The sequence below is a fragment of the Manacus vitellinus genome, unplaced genomic scaffold, assembly GCF_001715985.3.
Source record: "Manacus vitellinus isolate BGI_N305 unplaced genomic scaffold, ASM171598v3 scaffold_14_pilon, whole genome shotgun sequence".
NCBI lineage: Eukaryota > Metazoa > Chordata > Aves > Passeriformes > Pipridae > Manacus > Manacus vitellinus.
In genome coordinates this window covers 1,507,834-1,528,820 of record NW_021939063.1, presented here as the reverse complement: position 1 = coordinate 1,528,820, position 20,987 = coordinate 1,507,834, and the positions used below count along the sequence as shown (strand labels likewise).

General features: G+C 47.4%; 1 protein-coding gene across 13 annotated transcripts in view; it reads left to right on the top strand.

Annotated features, from left to right (window-relative positions):
• Window positions 1–20,987, top strand: part of ITPR1 (inositol 1,4,5-trisphosphate receptor type 1) — a 163,531-nt gene that overhangs the window by 95,748 nt on the left and 46,796 nt on the right. For 7 of the 13 annotated variants that reach the window (XM_029958393.1, XM_029958396.1, XM_029958399.1 and 4 more), the window contains 4 exons: window positions 6,484–6,519; window positions 8,085–8,135; window positions 11,473–11,605; window positions 12,257–12,447. In XM_029958393.1, the coding sequence (XP_029814253.1) occupies window positions 6,484–6,519; window positions 8,085–8,135; window positions 11,473–11,605; window positions 12,257–12,447 (411 nt within the window). The remainder of the gene's footprint in view (window positions 1–6,483; window positions 6,520–8,084; window positions 8,136–11,472; window positions 11,606–12,256; window positions 12,448–20,987) is intronic. The other 6 variants (XM_029958404.1, XM_029958402.1, XM_029958394.1 and 3 more) reach the window with 2 other exon arrangements.

The following is a 20,987-nucleotide window of genomic DNA, read 5'->3' as shown; positions in this document are numbered from 1 at the left end:
GGTATTGCAGTTCCATGTGCTGTATCTGAGGATCATGAACTGGTCCAGCAGAAATACAGAAAGAGCATCTTTAAGCTCCTAATGTGTTTTGGTTTTGAACTCTGCACCATCCACTGCTGTGGCAGGATTTACGTAAAAGGTTTTCTTCTGGGGTCAGAAATTAGGATTCACCAAGAACGAGAGTCATCCTGCAGTATTTTCAAACATTCAGGTTCCTGTAAACTTGTCAAGGTGTGCAGACCTTTGGGATAGGGGCTGTGTAAGGCTGGTATTAAAATAAAGAGGAGAAAAGGTATCCTAAGAGATGGATGAGAAGCATGGTTTGTTCTGAGAGAGAACAAAACTGTGGGAAACTGGAAACCGTGTTGGTTCTGTCCTGATCTTGGCAGGTTGTCTGCTCAGAGCTTGGCTTTTGGGGTGCACTGGGGCTCTTCTCTGCCTCTCCTGGAGCATCAGGTGGGCATCAGGAGCTGAAGAGCTCCGTAAGCTGGGCTTGACATTGGGTCTGTGCAGGTGTCAGATAATAAAGTAGAAACCCCCTGGGCAGGGCAGTGTGTTGTCCTTAAAAGCCCTCGGGCTGAGCCTGTATTGATGGGCTCCTCAGTGGGCTGGAACTGCTGTAATCCTGTTCCTGGTGGAGCTGTTCCTGTGCTGGTGTCGCAGGGAAGAGGTTCAGGGCCGAGTTAAATTTTTCCCCGAGTGCCCTCGAGTGTGAATCTTCTTACACCGGGAATAACTAAACCCTGCTTGCGATTAGACACAACAGCTTCATTTACTTCTAATTCAACCTTCAGCCTCCTGAAAGGTCCAGGCGTGATTGCAAATGCAGATTTCCTGCTGTTTCCCACCGGGGCTGCCCCAGTGGGCTCCACCACGGGCTCCACCACAGGCTCCACCACGGGCTCCACCATGGGCTCCACCATGGGCTCCACCACAGGCTCCACCACGGCTCCCGGGGCTCACCAATGGGCTCCACCATGGGTCCCACCACGGGCTCCCTGGGCCGTCCACCACGGGCTCGCACCACGAGGCCTCCACCACGGGCTCCCCACCAGGGCTCCCACAATGGCTCCCTGGGCTCCAGGGCAGCTCTGCAGCAGTGGCTCCTCCCCCGCTGAGGCGTTATGGGATACGTTCCGAACGTCCTCTCGGCCCAAAAGCTCCGTGCCCTGGGGACACGTGGCCCAGTGTTCCGTGCAGTTCGCGAGCCCTTGGTACTAAACGCAGCCGGTTGCGTGAGCTAACCGCCGCTCTTCCTGGTTGCTGCCCCGCCCGAGCGCTCCGGCGCTGACCTGCAGGTGGCAACGCGCGAGGATGCCGAAATGTTGCCTCCACAGGCCTACTTTGCCTCTCCCTTTTTTTTTTTTTTTTTCCCTTCTCCTTTCTCCCCTCCCAGCCACATTGCAGTGAGCTGTTCCGCTGGGCACCTGCCAACATTCAGGCGGCAGTTACATAAGAAGAGGGTTTTTTTCCTGGAATTTGGGCCCGCTGCTGATGTGTGACCTTCAGCGGCGATTGCCAATAAAGGCGCTGGGGATGTTTACGGGCACCGCGGCCCTGGAGCGCTGCCCGGGCCGGTAGCGGCCGAGCCCGGGGGCTGCTCCTGCTCCCCGGTGCTGATCCCACCCCACTGCAGCTCTGTTTCGTCTTTCAGGGTGAAAAAGGGGTGCTCTGCTGCTTCCCCCCCACCCCTCAGGGATGGGGCAGGGGCCGGCAACCACCAAAACAGCCAAATCTGGCAAAACTCTATAAGCACACGGAGTTTCCCATGTAATTAGTTTTTTTTTTTTTTTAGGATTATGTTGGGGGTTTACCTGTTTTTATTCAGTAATGACACTTTTGATGCAGCTTTATCCAGCAATATACACCTGCAGTTCCACTCAATACAGTTTAGGTTTGTGTTTTTTTCACCTTTTCACTTTGGTCTTGAGGTTTCAAGTAGGTGAAAAGGGAACTGAAAATACTGGTTCAAAGGGGTTGCCTGAATTAACCTTAACAGTGCTCTTAATCAATGATAAAACAGAACTCCAGTGGCTGAATAAGGTGCAAAATTGGTGCCATTTTATGCATTTTTGATTGGAATTGGGAAATGCATTAACCTCTTCAGAGCTGGAGAGCTGCACTTAGGAATTATTTTCCTTGTCGAGAGCTCACTCCCGTCATTTCTCTTGTGTATTTTGCACTTAGACAGTGCTTCACTTGTTATGTCTCGAGCAGAGGAAATGCAGGCTCTCATAAATTTTTGTGGGCTGCCTTATATTTTTTTTCCCTTGAGAAATCCTGCAGTCTTTGGACCGTTTTTATTGCACGAACTGGAATTGGTGAGCTCTTTGGAAAAGGAGACTGGAACATTGCTTGTAGTTATTTGTCATCAAAAAACCCAATAATAGTTATGCCATCTTACTGGTTAATTAAAACTGCTGCTATAAAATGTGTTGTGAAGGTTTAGTTACTGTAGAAGTCCTGCAAGACTGAGGATTTAGAGAGGAGGAAGTGGTTGCACTCACACTGAAGGGCAGAGACTGAGGTCTCTGGCTCCTGGAACGCCCCAGCCCAAGTAAAACGTGCTTTCTCCACTGAAAACTGTGGAAAATGAGGGAAGGCATTCCTGTAGGCAGATCCCAGTGACCTTTGAGTGCAGGCACTGACAGCCCTTATGCCAAATTTCCCACCTCATTGTCTGGCAGTGCACAAAGTCTCTGCAAGTTTCCTGAGATAAGTGGGGAGGATGTTCAGACACATCTCCAGTCTGGGTGTGCCAGGACTGGGAGCAGGTGGGTGCTGGAGGGAGCTGGGGGGTGCTGCTTGTGCCCCCCAGAAATCCCACATGCCTTCTGAGAGACCTGTGCTAGGACAAGGTGCTGCTCCACATCTGCTGCTGCTTAATTTGTGCAGCACTGGCTCAGGTCTGTGCAGGGGGAGATGTGACGTGGGAAGTTTGTCAAAGCAGTTCAGTACTCCTGGTTCCCAGTTATTCCCCTCTGCCCTGAACCTTCTCCGTAGCAAGTCAAATACTTGTTTGACAAACACCTACAGATCATCTGCAGGGGCTAGAAATTTCCTGTCCAAATTTTTCCTCAGTTCCACAAGGTAACAGTGTTGACCTGACAAAGGAGACTTGGCAAGGAAGCTACACAGAGTTTTGTGGTGTTTTTGAAGGGTTATGGAGGACAGCAGCATAATTTGTGCTCTGATCTGTTGTCATCAGATGAGGTGATGCTTTTGCTGTGTGTCCTTCAAGGAAGAGCTGTACTGACTGTGCTTCAAAGAGAAAAGGGGAGAAATTCAGAAAAGGGAGGAAAAAGTGGAAAGGGACTTGCAGGACTCATTCTGAACAGCCATTCCCACTGGAACTCCAGCTGATACTGGAGATAGCAATGCAGGAACCAAGGCAGAGGTTTCAGAATAACATACATCTGAGATCTCCACTCTAGTTCCTTGCATCTGGACGTACAAGCTGGCTATCTAAAGCTTAGGGCGATATTTGGCTGACTCTATGGTTGTCATTTTTATTTCCTCCTCTCTGCCAAATCTCTTCTTCTAACACCCCAATAATGACATACCATACACATGGGGTTGGGTCACTTCTTGAATTCACAGATTTTGAGACCAGACGGAACCTGTCAGTGATTGAACCCGACTTCCTGCACAGCTCAGGGCATCTCCCTCCTCACCATTGCTTCATCACAGAGCCAAATCAGTTGAGTTTGACTAAGCTTTCTCAAAGTGCTTGGGGTTAATTGCATTTCAAGCCTTTTGCTTGGTGGTCTGGATGTCTACTACAGAGCTGAGTTTAAAAAAAATAGAGAGAAAAGCAATCCCTAGGCTTCAAACCTGAATGAAAATCTTACTGCTTTTCCTCAAACCATTTCCACTCTTTATCCACAGTGGTAGTTATTTCAGTTTTCTGTCCAAGACAGATAACTTTAACCTTGATTGTTACTTTGAAAGCAAATGAAAATTTTTATACCTTCCTCAAAGCCCTAAAAGAAAAGGATGGAAAGCTCATCCACACCTCATCCTTTGAGATGCCATGAATTCACACTGGAGCTGTCCCTTGCTCGGATGGTTTTTGAGGGCATACATCCCCTGGTGAGTCAGATAAAGGCCGTTCTGGGAAGCACACATGGCCTGTGTTGGGGAAATGGGTGCTGGAAGCATTTGGGTCACCAGCAGGTCAGAGGCTGTACTTCTGCTCTGGCTGATGATGAGTGGTTTATTGGTCAGCCTTGTGGGAGCGGAAGCTTCTAAGGAAGAGAGGGTTTTGCAGAGCAAGTTGAAAGGACCTTTCCCTACTGCTAATAAAAAGCACAGATGTTGTACTCTGACCTGGCCACCCACTGTGTTCCAGTTTAAAAGCTGACCACAGTGTCCATGGTACTCACCTGGTGTTGTTTAGTATTGCACAAACCTGCCTCTCAGACCATCACTTTCTTCTGGTTGGAGAGCTGAAGTATATGGAGAAATCTTGCAAAATTACTGCCTCAGGCTTCTGACCCAACCTGTTCAATCCTTCTTGTAAAGCACAAGGTCAATAATTCTTTGCTATTTGAAACCATTTTGACTCAAAGAATTGAAATTTCAGTATTTGGAGTTTATATTCTTACTGGAAGTTTGCTGAGGGCTGTGCTGCTTTGGAGTGATCCATCTGGGCATTGCCCAGGGCAGTGGCTTTTCCTCCCTGGTGGGTGGATGGGACTGGCTCTTACGTGCCCTCTGTACCACAGAGGGAAGGCACAGGAATTTGTGAACTGCAATTCATAATTTTTCCTTCTCCAGTTAAGTTGGGAAAGATGAAACTAATTTCATGATGATTCTTCATCTGTGCTGCCTTTCAACTGCAAAATGTTACACACATGTTTGGTTAAAATGGGGTCATAGTGTAACCCCAGGAATCCCAGAATGATTTGGATTGGAAGGGACCTTAAAGCTCATCTTGTTCCACCTCGCTACCATGGGCAGGGACACCTTCCACTAGCCCAGGTTGCTCCAAGCCCCATCCAGTCTGGCCTTGGACATTTCCAGAGATGGAGAATCCACAGCTTCTCTGGGCAACCTGTTCCAGTGCCCAGAAGGGAAACCTGTGTTTGGATCCCCAGTCCAGGCATGTTATCCTGTGGCAGTCATGTCCACTTGATCTGCCAACTTCAGCATCCCCTTCCCTGGCAGGAAGGGACCTCATTTCCCCTGCAGTGGAACAGGCCCAATTTCCTTGCTGCTGTTGGCTCCTTGAGAAGGGAGGAATTTTCCCTTGCTCTGGAGCAGGTTGTGCAGACGGTGTGTGCAGGCAGAACAATGTGCCTGGACTCCCTAATGACCCGGACGGCGTTCCCGGTGTCCAGCCTGGGAGCAGGGCAGGAACGGTGTGTTCCTCTGCATAAATGAGGCTCTTCCTGTTCTCTCTTGGGCCTCTGGCTTAAATACTCCCTGCTTCCATTGGAGCAGGAGAGGAGTGGTTTGCACGCTTGAGAAGGTTCCAGGAGCAGTGACAATGCAAGGAAGCACCGACCAGAGGCCATGGGAGCTGCCAGGAGGAAAGTCTGTTAGGAGGAGAATGGAAAAGGGTCTTTCCTGGCCAAGGAGCACTGCAGGGGAAACACTCGCTCCTCTGGCTCTTTCCTGGGAAGTGGAATCTCTCTGGATCTGGTGGCCTCCCTCTCCCTTGGAGCATTCCCCAGCAGGTTTTGGGTTAAGCTCCACAGTGCTCTCCCAGCCCGTGGACATTTGTCTGTCTGTCCTGTGGCCTCTGGGCAGACACAGCCAGCGAGGGCCTGACTCAGTTTGGTGTTTGTATCATCAGCATCTGATTTCTGAGTGTCTGCTCTAAGGAGTTAACTCAGTTGCCCCACGGTTCCATAGGCAGCTGCATTTGAATGTTCAGGTCTCTGTTGTGTGTCTACGCTCGACTAGATAAAAGTTGCTTGTCTTCATCTGTTTCAGTGTGATGATCAGCATTTTAAATTTGAAAAGCTGTCACCATACAGGCCCTTATTTCATTGCTCCTGTTTGGTTCTGCATCATATATCTTTTATCTCAAGGAAAATATGTTTATAGATGAGAATCCACTGAAAACAATTTTTTTAAACTAAAATTATAAGGCTGCTGCTTTTGTGACATGCAGCCCTGGCTTCCTCCTCCCCCCCTTGGGATGGATGTGCTTCCTTCAAGTCACAGATCCCAGGTGTGTGGTCCCCAAAAGTGCTGTGGGCACCTGCAACTAAAGCTTTTTGCTTGTGCCTCGGAGTTCATGCAAAGCAGGTTGGGATGTTCAAAGGATACCTGCGAAATTTTCCAGATGTGGCCCTTTTAGGAGCAGGGTGGGAGGGTGTAAACAGTAATTATGGCTATAACTCATTTGTGATGATTCAGCTGAAGTCAAGTGCTTTGCCAGCTCCCTTCCCCTCTCTGTTGACCGCTGGATTGCTGTTGGGATGGAAGATTCTGGGAGAATGACTAATTTTTCTGCATTTTACTTTCAACTAGCTGCCGCAACCTCCCGAAACGGAGAGCCCTGTAGAGGTGTGTCACCACCTATATTTGTACAACACACAAATATTGGTGTTTAAGTAGTCCTAGTGGAGTGTCTTGTTGGTGAAAACCCTGTGAAATGTGTGTTGCTGCGTGGTGTTAGACAGTGGAAATAAGTAGATTTGTTCAAGTGGCTTAATCCAGTACAACCTCAGCGTGGTAGTCTGGAAATATAAAAAACCCATGTAAATTAGTCCCAAATCTTTGTTCCTTTCAGCCATTTCCCTTATGCTCCAAGGGAGACACCGTGAGAAGACTCCTCTCAAATTTCCCTGCATTGGCAAAATGAGATCTTGTTTCTCTTGCTCCTAATGCTGAATTTGGTTTTCCCTTTTTCTAACATACTTAAAAACGTAAAGGAAATGGAGGTGTCAGAAGTTATTAGTGGAAGCTTCATAACCCCAGAGCAACTGGTGTCCCATTTAAAATGCCCCAGTGGAGCAGCTCATGGTCACTTCACATCTTCAGGGTCCCTGGCTCTGGGGGAATTGGATGTGTGGGAGCATGTCCTTTGTGAGATACCCCGGTATCAGTTTGCATAAAACAGATTATTTTTCAAAATAAAGACTTGAAAATTTATGAAATCTCAAATTCTTTGGAAATTAATGACACATCCAGAGATGGCATTGGTAAATCGTACAACTGAGTGCCAAATTAGTGCAAATTCAAGTGAAACAACGTGAAAATCTTAATCGAGGACAGTGTTGATTCTGTGAGCTATATAGACAGGAAGGTTGTAAATATATTTTGAGATCATGAAGGAAAAAAATGTTTGTGGTGGTTCAGACTTTTGTATCTGTAATTTTTGTGGAATAGTGTTTAAATGTAAACCAAAACTCTGAGTGGTCATCGAAGGCCTTTGAGATATTTTGGAGATGGCTCCTGGTTTAAGATGGGTCCCTGGAGAGAGCAGTTGTTCTACACATTTTCAGATGCTTTAAAGCAACAAAAACTTCATGTGCTTCAGGTTTGCAAACTGCAAGTTCCATTTCTTAAAATTAATATCTGAAGCAAGAGAGATTTGATTTGGAAACAGGCACGTGCCGAGGGACTCTGTTCAGTGACACCCCCTGAAGGCCCTGGTGTTGGAAGGGAACCCCCCAGGTTTTTCCAGGGGCCCTCCACAGTCTCAAACGAGCTTCACTGACCACAGGGAGATGTGTTGAAGTCACTCCCGTCCCCAGAGGTGTGTGTCCATTGGGGTGGGGTGTACCTGTGTGTCTGTGCATGGGCATGTGTGGGCTGAGCTCCCGGGGACTTGTGTGTGTTACTGGTGACTGTACAACGAGACAGACCCTGTGTTCCCTCTGACTCCAGGGGAATGTTGGCACATGTGCATGCTGTGGTGGGCTGCGGGGTGATAAGGTGTCTGAGGGGACAAGTGCTGCCAGGGCCAACTGAGGGCAGATGTCCTGTTTTGAGAGCTTGTCAGTCCATCTTCTTCATCTCCCCCCTTGCATTCAACTGTGACTTCCCTTAGTATTCCCCCTGAGTGCCAAGATGTTGGTGTCTCTTGAGTGTTTTTCTGCTTTAAAATGAAATTTCTGCACGCACAGCAGGAGCTTGATCAAACTCTACCACAGAGGCAACTGGAGGATCATAGAAGGGTATGTACAGCAGTCAAGCACGTTCAGAACTAATCCTCAACCTTTTCCTTTTAAACAGTGAAGCCCAAGTTATGTAAGAAACTTGTGTGTTAACTGCTCTTGGAAAACCTGAAATGATGAACTGTGTTTATGAAGGGGGTGCTGGTGCCCCTTGTGTTACATGGAAGGGGCAACTCCAGTTAAACCTCAGATCCTGGTCCAGTCCATTCACACTGTCAAAACTCTCCCCTTTGGTGGTGATAACTCAGTTATGAAGTGACATTATCAGTGCTTGTGTAGTTGGCTGCTTTGGCCACACCACCTCTTTTTAACCCATGTTGCAAAATCCATGTCATTAATGCCTTTCTTCCATTTCTTCTGCTCTTGTAGCTGGGAACAGAACAACAACAACAACTTATAACTGCTTCACTTTTAAATATTATCCAAGAGTCTCTGTTTTAATCAGGTTTCTGATATCACTTAGAGTTGTGTGTTGCATCTCCATTACTGATACATGCACAGTAATGTTTGTATATGACTTAGTTTACCTGATGGTGAACACAGATGAAACTGGATGTTGTCGGGTTTTTTCGAGGTACCATATTTGATTTTTCTGATTATTGCCAAACATCTGATATTTGTTTGCACGTTGCCCGCATCAAAGTGGTGCACAGCACTGACAGGATGGTTAAAGAACTGTTCTGGAGCCAAGCATTGCAGCTGAATTAATTGGAACATTTCTTAAATACCACTGATTTTTTTTTCTTCTCCCCTCTACTTTGATCATATACTGATATTTCATTAGCTAACATGGTGGGTTTGCATAAATCTGTAGGAAGCAAAGCTTTTTTTCCCAGATAGAATTTGAGATGCTGGTGACTGTGTATTGCCAGCCCTCCAAACCTATGGATGAGCACATTCTCAGACTAGAAGCAACTGCTTGACACCTATTCCTACCTGTATTTTCCAGTGATTTTTGTCTTGTTTTGGATACACAACTCCTGCAGGCACCAGAGGTCCTCTTGGTCAGGTGTCTCCACTCACCCCAACTATTTTGATCATGGAATAGAAGTCACCTTCTGCTCCACAATGGGCCAGAAGGAAAATCTGGACACAACTCCAGGAGCTTAGTTACCCCCCTGAATTCAGGAGGAGGTGGAGTTCAGTGAGCAGCCATTCTTGTGGATGGATGTGTGTTATCTCTGTAGTAAGTAGTAAAAATGACTGGTTTAAATGCCAGTTGATATGATGACTGACAATTAGTTCAACAGCAGAGGGAAAAGGTAATGTGAGAACTCCCTTGTAACTTCATTTTTTCGTAGGGCTCATGTGGGTATCAAGTTTCCTTTCTAATCGGGACATGTGTAGAGGGAAGGTGTAGTTCAGGGGTTTTTTTTGTCTGGCTTGGCCTTGTTCTGTCATGTTGCCTTCCTTACCTGCCAGACTGGGAGCAGGGGGATGGATAAAGCTCTACATCGTGTACCCAACACTCGAATGTCACTGTCAGTCACAGGCGCTCCTCCAGGGTAGGAATTTGCTGGAGCTCCTGAGCTGTCTCTTGCCTCTCCTACATGTTCACTCTTTGGCCCAAGCGGTGATGGGAAGCGTATGCCCCTTGGAAGAGTGCTCATCTCCTTGTACTGTTGCTTCCACAGTACAGGAAGGAATTTTCCTTTTTTTTCTGTTTTTTTGGGACTTTTGGAAGCAGCTGATTGGAATGCTGTCCTCGTGTTTATTTTACAACCTGTCTCCCTGGCACTTGCTCCCTCCCCATCTGATCCCATAAAATGCAGCTCCCATGCTGCAGCTTTCACGCTAATAATCCATAGGAACAATTTTTAAGGTGCTGAATTGTGGTGACAAGGAGCAGGTGGTGGGAGCCCCAGTTTGAGCCCCAGCCCTGCAGAGAGGGCAGTGATCCCTCACCAGCTCCAGGCACATGTCGGGCTTCTCCCTTTGGAAGTGATACCTGAAATTTGGTAAAGAACTTGATTTCCAGACAGGTTTTTGTCTTTTTCTTTTTTTTGAGGGGGTGGTTTAAGGATTTCCTGAAGTTACCTTCGTGAGTGCCAGCTTTACATCAAAGCAGCGTGACTGCAGCAGTGCTGGAGTTCTGTATGAGCCCATTAATGCACATTTATGTTGCTCCATTTACTTATTTGTGTTTTAAGGGCCTTTTGTGAAAGTTTAAAAAGTAAGACTTCATTTTTATGTCAGCTAATATATTAAATGACATCTTGACTCTGTAGTCAGACAACTAATTTCATTTGAAATACAGTTGAAAATCAGTGATGAGCGTGTGTTTTGCAAGTGGAGATAAAGATAAGATACTTTAGTTCTTCCTGACATATTTTTAATATGAAATTATTCTTGGCTAGATTTTTTTTTTTAATTATTATTTATGTATTGAATCCCCAGAAAAGCCCCTCCCTCCCCTCTCAAGCACTGTCCAGGGTGGTGCTGCTGTGACCACGCTGCCATCAGCAGTAGCTCCCGGTTACAGTAATCCCCAGTTTTCCTTTGTGCACAAAGACCTTATAAAAACAGGTTAATCCCGGTGTGGTGTTTGTGTGCTGCTGGTTGCTTTGTCCAGTTCCCCGAATTCCTGGGAATTCCTATAAGGCCTGGAGTGGGAGCAGTGCAGGGTTGTTTGCCCTGGGAGGTGGTTTGCTCTGGGCTGACGCAGCGGCTCATGCTGGGGGGACGTTCCGGGCGCTCCCGGGCTTTGGGGTTATCTGAGGACTGGTGCCCTGTGGAGTCCAGGGCTCATGTGCTTGGATGCTGACTGCTGGCGTGAGCGGCGGCTGGGGCAGCTGCCAGCAGGGAACAAAGGGCTGGGATTCAGCGGGATCGCTCAGGTTTCCGCTCAGCAGCTGCTGATGGAGGGAGAAAGGAGCACATCCCTGTAAAGCTGGTGAAATGGCAAAATGGGATAGGTGTGGGAAGATGGGATTGCTCCCCACAGCATCATTTCTAATGTTCCTCTTGCGCTGATCCGCCTCTTAATTTTGTGTTGGTGCTGTACAGATGCAACTTTTTTACATTTAAGACCAAGACAGTAGAACTTAATTTAAAAAAAAAAAAACAACCTCTTTGAGAACAAAATCTGTCTAGAGAGCTCTACACAAAACCTGACCTGGAGCTGTCCCTGTGCTGGGAACCCATAATCTTACTTGAGCCCCATGAGACCCCCCGGTGTCCCCGCCTGCCCGAGCACAGCGGGAGTTACTTGGTGGATTTTTCCCAATCTCCAGGGTTTCGGTTCCCCCCCCTTCACCACAAGAAGGCAAACAATAACAGCAGTGGTTTGTTTGTTCCTGAAGCTCACATCATGATTTCATTCTCCTCTTTAATCAAGGGTGAGGCGCTCAGGCAAGTGTTGGTCAACCGTTACTATGGCAACGTGCGGCCTGCGGGACGGCGGGAGAGCCTGACCACCTTCGGCAACGGGCCCTTGTCCGCTGGCGGCACCGGCAAGGCCGGGGCGGGAGGTAGGACCTGCTCCTGCTCCTCGTGGGGCCTGTGCTCTGCCCTGCCCCGTGGTCTGTGGCTGTGTCTGCCCCCAAATCAGCACCTTACACATGAAACAGGGATTTTTCCCCCCCCCTCACTGTCCTCCTCTATGAACTCCCAAAACCGAGGAAGCCGTCCACATGGATGACTGCCTTTGAGGCAGCAAAATGAAGCAGACAGCTTTTTATGCTTTCCAGAGACTACCTTGGGTTGGCTTAAAGTTTGTGATGTTGCTTTGAATAAATGTACTCAGAAATCCCGATCAATTTAATTAATATATGAGGAATGTGCTTATAAGGATGTCAGATTATTAACCGTATCTGGAACAAAACCATTTCATGGTATTCCAGAGAGACTGGGAGGTAGGATGAGGGAAAATTCTGTTTGAAGTCAGTTATAAAGTGCAGTTTATTTAATTTGAGACCATTGCCAAAAAATCAATAGTCACAGAATCCCAGACTGGTCTGGGTTGGAAGAGGCCTTAACGCCCATCTCGTTCCAACCCCCTGCCATGGCAGGGACACCTTCCACTAGACCCAAGTTGTTCCAAGCCCTGTCCAACCTGGCCTTGAAGAGGTGCCATCGGCGTGGGGTCAATCTCAGCCTGTTTCTCATGATCACCTTTATAGGAGGAAGCTCCGGATCGAGTTCAATGAGCCGAGGGGAGATGAGTTTGGCAGATGTCCAGTGTCATCTGGACAAAGAAGGTGCATCCAACCTGGTCATAGATCTCATCATGAATGCCACCAGTGACAGAGTCTTCCATGAGAGCATCCTGTTAGCCATTGCCTTGCTGGAAGGTGGGAACACCACGATACAGGTAGGGAAATGAAAAACTTCTTGTGACCAAACTGTGTTGGGAAGGGAAGTGTTTTTACGGAATCCAGGAAACTTGAGGAGTTTAAGGAGATGGGAGGGGAAATGACTAAAGGATCTATGACCTGTAATTTTGGGAAATATTAGTGTCTACCATGCAAAAGTGAACTTATTAAATGCTTGCATGGGCATTGGGTAACTGAGGTGTTTCCCAGGGCAGTGTAGAGGAATGTCTAATAAAACAGCTTTGTAGGTAAGTTATTGACTGCTCTTACAAATTAGTTTAAGCAACTGCAGTGTGCTCAGACTTTTACAACGAAGTGTTAGATTTCAGACTGGAATTTGAAATAAGTGTATGGTAAACTCCAGACCACTGCTGTTCTCCTGCAGTCTTGCTGATCTTCATTTCTGTGTTCTCAATAAGGATTTGATTTCCCTAAATGAAAATTGTACCTGGTGTGGATTGTAATGAATACACAACAACAAGCTTGTACATTATTCTTCCAAAGAGAAAGTAAAACCTTATTGCAGAAAAACATGCTTGTAAAGATGATTGTACATGTGGTATCTTACTCTTTTGGCTCTGCATGTGCTGTGTTTGCAGACTGTCTGTGGGGCTGAATCCTGACTGGTTATAATTGATCACTGAGGTTAAAACACACACTAGATCCCTACAGCAGCACCTCTTGTGTCCATGCAAACTTCCCTTGAGAGGACAGGGAATGTCTTTGGGCTCCTTTGCTTGTCCCTGTAATCAGTACCCCTTTTTTTTTTCCCCTGTGTCTATGCTCTGAAGTGAAACTTCTTCGTAGAAGACAAAGTGGGAATTGAGTGTTGAAAATCCTACATCACCTTAAACTGCAAGGACAGGATTAACATTCCTTGGGGACAGTCACTCCTTTAAATTTCCTGCTCTTCTCTAATGTAAAGGAAGCTGAGCTTTCATATTCCCAGCTCTCAGGGAGCCTCAAGTAACCTCACACTGTCATGCTGGAAGGAAAAACAAACTGCACCAGCCTGATGTGGTGAGATCCTTTGCTTGTGCTGGACCCCAGCATGGATGGACTGAGCAAAGTCACCTCCCACTGAGCATGAACCCGTGTTGGGAGCAGATTCCATAGTTCACCCAGTCAGAACAAACAGGGAAACCTGCAGTCTGCCTCCAAAGATGTCTTTTCCACCAGAAAGGGAGATGGTTTGGTTTGCATTTGCTGTCTGTAGCTGGGAGGCTGTACAATAGCCCTGTGGTCAGCAAGGAGCCGTTGGCAGGGGATGTTCGGAGCAGCGTGTGACGCCTCCACACCACACACTCCTGCCAGGCTCTGCTGCTCTCCAGCCTGTACACGTATGTGGTGCTTCCACAAACCAGAGGAACTATTTTCCATGCTTTCCCACTCAGGAATAAGTGCTTGGCAGGTGTCTTTAGGATGTGCTCTGGGCAACCAGCACTCACTCGGTGCGTCTACGTGCTCCAGTGCGGCAGGACGGGCTGGGAGGGGGCTCTGGTGTAGTGTGGGCTGCTTTTAAGTACAAAATGTTTTAGGAACCAAATGACTCGTGGTGCCTACAGCTAATGCTGGGAGCTCTGAGGGCTTGGACACACCCAGGAGCTCTTACTCATGCATGCAAAGCACACATGAGATGTTATTGAAAATATCCCGTGGAGCGGTTGGGATGCAGATATTCTGTGCTGGAACGCTCCACGGGCTTGACAGCAAAAGGCAAAAAGGAGGGTTTATCAGTGCTCAGACATGTTTCCGTGGCTTCCCTCTGCATTGGTTAAACTGCTGGTGGTGGGGAGAGTGTTTCCTGGTGCCTCGCAGTGGCCTCGGCACAGTCAGGGCCTGTGGGGATGATGGCAATGGCAGTTGGGAACAGCCTGTACTCAGCACTCTGATCTCTCAGTAGGGTTTTAGTCATGAGAGCCAAGTGAGTAGAACTTCAATGGGAAAAACACCAACCACAAAGCTTAACTTCTGGGAGAACAGCTGGGAATCAAAGAAAAGGTGGAGGCTTGCTCTTTAGTAAAATCATCAGTTTGGGTCTGTATCTCCCAAGTAATTGCTGAATGATGTGATGGCCAAGTCAGACTGGTATCCTGAGACGGTGAACTCAGGTAATCCAGCTTTGCTGTCTCCACGTATGAGAGTGGCTGATGTGCTCTGTGCAGAGGGCTCTGGTGCAGCCCAGCTCTCAGGAGACCTCTGTGGGTACTTGCTAGTCTGCAAAGCTGATGTTTTTTAGACAGCAGCCTTTGGCTACAGCACAGTCAAGATCTACTGAGGGCAGCAAAGGGATGGTCTCCCACTTAGTAGGATTTCATTTTTACAAAATACACTGCAGCATTTGTCTGCTTATGGAAACTAGATGCACTTACAAAAATGAACCCAATACTTTGTGTCTTTTATCCTGATCTTTCTCTAATCTGTGTTCTTTTGGTAAGTTCTGCAGAGTAGGTAGGTAGGGCTTGGCAGACTGCAACCTGCAGAGTAGATTTGCTGAAGTTTTTCAGCAGTTTCCAGTAACTGCCAGTGGAAGAGTCATCTTCAGTCTTTGGACTAATAACTGTGTTCTTTTTGCATCACGTCCATTTGTCATTGTGAAAGTTGACCTAGCCAAACCAACCAGCTTTTCTTTGAGGTCTAACACAGTTTATCTTCATTTCATGATTTTTTTTCCCCTATTATTAGCGGCTTTTGATTTATAGTATTCTGAACAAGTTCATTCTGTGCTCAGTTTGAATAATTTTTAATGAACTTCAATTACTTCTATCTACAGGCCTTTGAAAATAGGAAGCTGGTGGGATAGGGACAGGTTATGTAAAAAAGGCTTTTTGGCAGCAAGGCCAGAAATGTGTCACCCCTGCATGGCATTTTCTTAACTCCAGGTTTTCACACGGGAAATTAATTCGGCCTGAAGTGAAGCAGAGGGTTTGTACCAACACACAGGAACTTGCACATGATGATTGTAATATGGTTAATAATGGGAGTTCCCGGGTAACTCCCATGAGCTTCAGTGGGAGAACAGATCCCCATGATGCTGGGAAGGGATAACTGGAATAGGTGTTGCTGTTTCATTAGGTAGAGGCAGGGCCAATATTAAGGGTAGGCAAAGTAGGTGGTTGCCAACTCTTGCAAGAAAGCAAATCTAAAGATGTTCCTTATTCTAATTGGCAGGAGGGATTTTTATTGCATTGTTAAGAAGATTAATGTGGGGGAGAAGCAGGACAAGAAAAAAATACTCCTGGTTTCCCTTAGGAAGGAGGCTGAGCTGGTATGTGGCACAGTGAATCCCACGCCACTGTGTTCTGCTAGAGGGGTAAATGTGGCAAATGAGCTGTTCTGGGAAGGTCTTTGCCCACTTAGGCCTCTCTGGATGGAAACTTTCTGGGTTTTAGTTTTTGGAATTCACTTAAAAACCCTGTCAGGTTCTTTGGTAGCAGGGCTGGTGGTGGCATTGTCGTGGCTGTGTCCCGGGAGCTTGTGGCTCAGCGGGAGCCCTGGAGCTCGGTGGGAAGCCTGCCCTCATTTATACGGACACAGAGGCAGAGGTGGAACCTCGGGGTCAGCACCGGCCAACAAATTAACCTGACAAACAGTGCAGCTCACTGAACTGCAAATTACATCAACCCCTTTATTAATTTATATAACCCTCAGCATCCACCTCGGGAGCGCTGCAGTCAGCGGTTCTGCACGGAGCAGCCCTGGGAGGATGCCCCATGCTCTCCTCTGAGGGGGAGCATGCCCTGCATCTAGGGAGGCACCTATCCCTGGGGTGCTGGTTTGGGTTCCCTGTACCCGAGCTGGCATGGCAGGTGCCTTGCTTGTGGAACTGCGTCTCCTCAGGAAGGGATAAAACTCGGTCCATTCCCTGCACACCCGGCAGCACAGGGAGCTCTGCTCTGCTAAAGCAACCTTGGCAAATGACTGACAGCAGAGGAGATTGCTGAGGACTTGTCCTGTAACACTTGTCTCTCATTTGCTAAATAAAAATTCCATGTGCCGTTACTCTGCCTCACCTCCGCGGGGTTTCGGGTTTCCTTGGTCGGTGGAAGTTAATGGCAAGTGGAGTCCCTTACGTAACACCTCTCCATGGAGACCCTGCTCCTTTAATTAGGGATCTTCTCCAAAGTCAGCTTGCGTGACAAATTTCCCACACGCACATGTTGATATTTTCAGCCAGGGAAGGTAAAATGAGGTTGGTGACATTAGTTTTGTTGCAGGCGTTTTTTAAGCACTGCCCCAAAGTGGCGCGAGGCACGTCTGCCCCTTCCAGGGCAGTGGTGCCTTCATTTTCCTTATCCATAGTTCTTCCCAAGGTGGGCTGCAGACACAGGGAATGAGGTGATGGGACTCAGCACCCAAGGGAAAAGGTGATTATTTTTCAGGGAAGAAGTGGCTTTTGCTGCTGAAGCAAGTCACAGCTTCTGCACAGAGGAGAGTGCACACAGCACTCTCTGTCCCACAGCAGCTGAGTGTGGGGTGAAGACCAGGGGCCACCCTGACTGGAGATAGCACGAGGAGCTGGTGGTGGTGGACTGCAGTTGTGTCTCTGTCACAGCATGGCAACAGTGAATCTGTGTAGTGTGGAATTGTGGCTTGGAGCTCATCAGTGTGTGAGGCTCCTTTTGTGCAAAAAGCCTTGTGGCTTCAGGTTGCTTAAACTTCCAGAGCTCTTTGGTTCAGCCTGCACCCACGAGCTGAGTGTTTTGTGTGCCTGACAGGGCTGGGGGCTGTGCTGCCCATCAAACGGGTACCACGAGGGGCTTGGAAGAAGCAAGGTACAGAAACCCCAGCAGCCACCTCTTCATCAGTCAGGTTTGGGAGGAGAGGCTGCACTGAACTAACACAGCTCTCCTGTCTCCAGCTCTGGCTTGTGCCATACTCAGACTTGGACTCAGTCAGCGTTTCTCCTCGTGCATTGCCACCAGTGAGGAAACGCCACCATGGTGAACTGTGGTCTCCTTTTCTGTTCCTCAGGCTGTCCAGAGATGGTGGATAGTTATTAAGTAACTACAGGATTGCTGCACAAAAGGAATCCAGAGCTGTCTGGTCCTTGTCTGTGTTTCTGGCACTTAGGAGCCCCACGGAAGCCCAGTGAGCTGAGGAGGTACCAGCCAGTGGTACAGGTCAGCTACAGCCCTTGGGTTGGAGGGAGCAAAGACTTTGAGACCAGTTTGTGTCCTTGAGCTCACTGTTGTGTTGGCTCTGAAATACCAGCACAAAAATGTCCTATTTGGTTGCCCAGACACTTTGTTTCTTTTTCTCTGTGGCTGCAATTGCCCTGCAAAATGGGGGTAAAGCTTTGCAAAATGTCACAGAAATATTAGGGGGATGAAATGTAGGTTTAGTGACACGATGGTGCTTTAGCCTTTGTGGCTTGGACCTTTTAAATCACATTTATTACTTGGAAGATTTGCAGCAGTGACAGATATTGGCGAGCACAGACAATTGTGTGTGATGGTAAAGGCTTCAGAGGCAAGAATATCTTTGGGTCACTAAACTTTTGTAAATAGCACTTGAGAACTTTTGGTCATTGATAAAACAAAATTTTTTTTTTAAACAAATTTTAAATTTTCTGTTTATTTATAGCAACCAGAATTCTTTGATACAGTTGATGATACAGTTGACATCTTTTTTATATTGTTTTAATGATACCTGTTTAGGAAACTACTGCCCAACCAGGAAGCTTTTAGCACGTGTTAAGCAATTACCTGTGTCTTTCACCATTTAAATGAGTTTTGCTCAATTTAAAGTACATCATAATTATTTTGACATTCTGAGTGTGTTACTTCAGAACATGACATAAAAAGCCAGAGTTGGTAAGGACCTGCATCATAAAGATCAGCTGTGTCCTTTGCTGAAAGAGCCCTCTCTGTAATGAAACCTTCTGCAAATCCTGACGTCCTTGACACTGCAGTTGTCTTCCAAACAAGGCACAGGACCTGCACTAGCCATGAAGTCAGTGCTGAGGAAACCTCTGCCCTGATGCTCTGCTGCTCCACAGGAGGAGACTCAGGATGCCAAGCCTGTGGGAGCTCCATCTCCTTCACATATATTTTAATACAGTTAGCACAGGGAAGTCTCAATCTCCCACAGGTGTTAGATACCACCAGGTTCAAAACAAACAAGGCCCATTAATAATGCAGTGTGAGGAGTCCTTCCTGCAGAGGTGATTTCATTGTCAGTGAGGGCAGGGAGATACAAAGGTGAGATTGAGTACCGGGGGAAGAGGTGAGATGATAACAGTACCACCTGGACTTTCCACTTGAGCTATGGCTGATGCTGCTTTCTGAAGTATATTTGGGCCATCAGGATTCCTGTAGCAGAGCATCTTCCAGTCTTTTTGCCCAAAGGAAGGTTTTATGCTTGGATTTTGAGGTGCCCATCTGTGTGACTGAGCAGTGTAGGTGAAAAAAAGGAGAGGTGCTACCTCAGGGTTCAGCCGTGTCTTGCTCTCCAGTCTTGGTGCCCTTGTGTTGTTCATGGTTGTTGGTACCACCTCCTGTGTGTCAATCCTCTCAGCATTCTGCCATGATCCTGGTCCTGCAAGGAGCAGGGACACAAATCACTAATTCTCCCTATTCCTCTCTGTGGTATCCAGGTCCAACCTAAACTTTTAAGATGATCCCTAGCAGGATTAAAGTCCTCCCTGAGCAGGCAGAGGCAAAGCTATTCAGCAAAACAAGGTCATGCTGCCTTTTTTTTTTTTTTTTTGGTAAGCACAGGAATCAACAAAGCGCTGTTATATAACTTCTATTTATATCCCACTTGCTCACTAGCTGCAGGCACACAAGAGTAGCTGAGAAGGGAATTTAATGAGCTCTCAGGGCTTGCTCACCTTCCAGAGCGGGTTGGAGCCAGCTTGTTTTTGAAGTGCGTCAGCAAATGAAACTGGTGGTGGGTGGGTGGTTTGGGTAGGTGGACTGACTTGTTGCTATGGTTTTCTTTAATTCCTCTGTCTCTCAACAAGATCTTACACTTTTTTTTTTCTTTTGGGGAGTCTGCAGACTTCCCTGTTTCTCACACCTACACAGTGCTTGCCAGTTTGGTGGGGAAGTGGGATCCGCGCTCCTGCCCCGCGGATGAGCCGAGTGACCCGGCGGAGCTGTTCCCACTGGGGGCAGAGGAACCCAAATCAGGCTCCCTGCTGACAGCAGGGCAGGCCCCGAGGCTCCCACGCTCCGAGGCCATCTGTGAGCACAAACCCCAAACCCACAGTCACACTGGTACCTGTGGTTCCCCAGTGTGCCTTCACGTCCTGAGGATCATCCCATGTCACCTTGTGCTCCTGGGGGTTGTACTGGCTCTGGAAGGGCATGAGGGAACCTCTCTGGAGGCTTGTTCTTGCTTTCCTCTGTGAAATGACTTCAAATTGCATCAAGAGTTTGAGTGTTGCAGTAGGAGAACATAGAGGATATAAAGGCTCTTCCTGCTGTAGTTCTGCTGCTGCTTCATTTACAGCTGGTGGGGACAGATGAGCATTTCCACAGGTCAGGTTTTGTACCCTCATACCCACCAAAAAAACACACCCCATAAGGTGGACCCGAACCTCCAGAGCCATGCTGGATGGTGTGTGGATGCCCATGGCAGAGAGAGTTTTGTCTTATTTGTGGAAAACAGAACTGGGAAGTCCTCCTTCTGCTTTCGGGACGAAGTTTATTTTACAGTTTGCAAAAAAACGCAGGCAATTGAGGTGTTCTGGCAGATTTTCCTTATGGATTTATTTCAAACTGTGAAGTATGTTCAGCGTGAAGTATTTCAGCTGCAATTTCCTTAAGCTATGCAAGACTAATGATATCCATCACTCACACCCAAAGTGATGGATCTTCAGCGAGCCAGGATGTATGAGAGATTTCAAGAGAGAGGGATTAGTGATATTTTAAACAAATAAATGAGGAGGGAGAGAAAGCAAAGTTAGGTTGGAATTTTCTGTGGTGGAAGCCCTCGCAATATGTTTAGGCAGAATGTAGAGGGTTGGCATTTGTGTTTAATTCAGTGCTTGTGTTAGTGCAGTTCCCCTTAAAATGTGGCTTTTTTGAAGTAGTCCAGCTCTAAGAACTAGTCTGGGGGTGGCAAACTCTTCCTGCAGAGATGAAGTAGCACACAAGTTTTGCATTGGTGCTAGCAGCCTGGCTGGATAACCCGAGCGAGCTGAGGTCCCTGTAAGAATTCCTCTCTAATGTTGGAATAAAATGTCCTGAGTTGAAGCCAGATCACTGATCTTTCTCCTCTCTCTGGAGGGACTTTCCTCTCTGAAATCTCCCTGGCTCGCCAAGTTCACGGGGTATTTTCTGTTCCCTGGCATTAGGGAGATGGGGAAGGACATGACAACAGTCTGCTTTAATTGGCGAGGTGTTCACTGGGGCTTTGCTTTTCCTTATTCCTTGGTAATCAAATATTTGTTCTCCTGGGGAATTCTTGGGGATCTGTAGGATGGTCTGGCAGGGCTTAGTGCTGTGGTGTGGTGAAACAGCTTTGAGAGGGCGCGGTCCCAAAAGCGCTCCGTGCTCCGTGTTCTCCGTGTGGGATCGGCAGCCAAGGG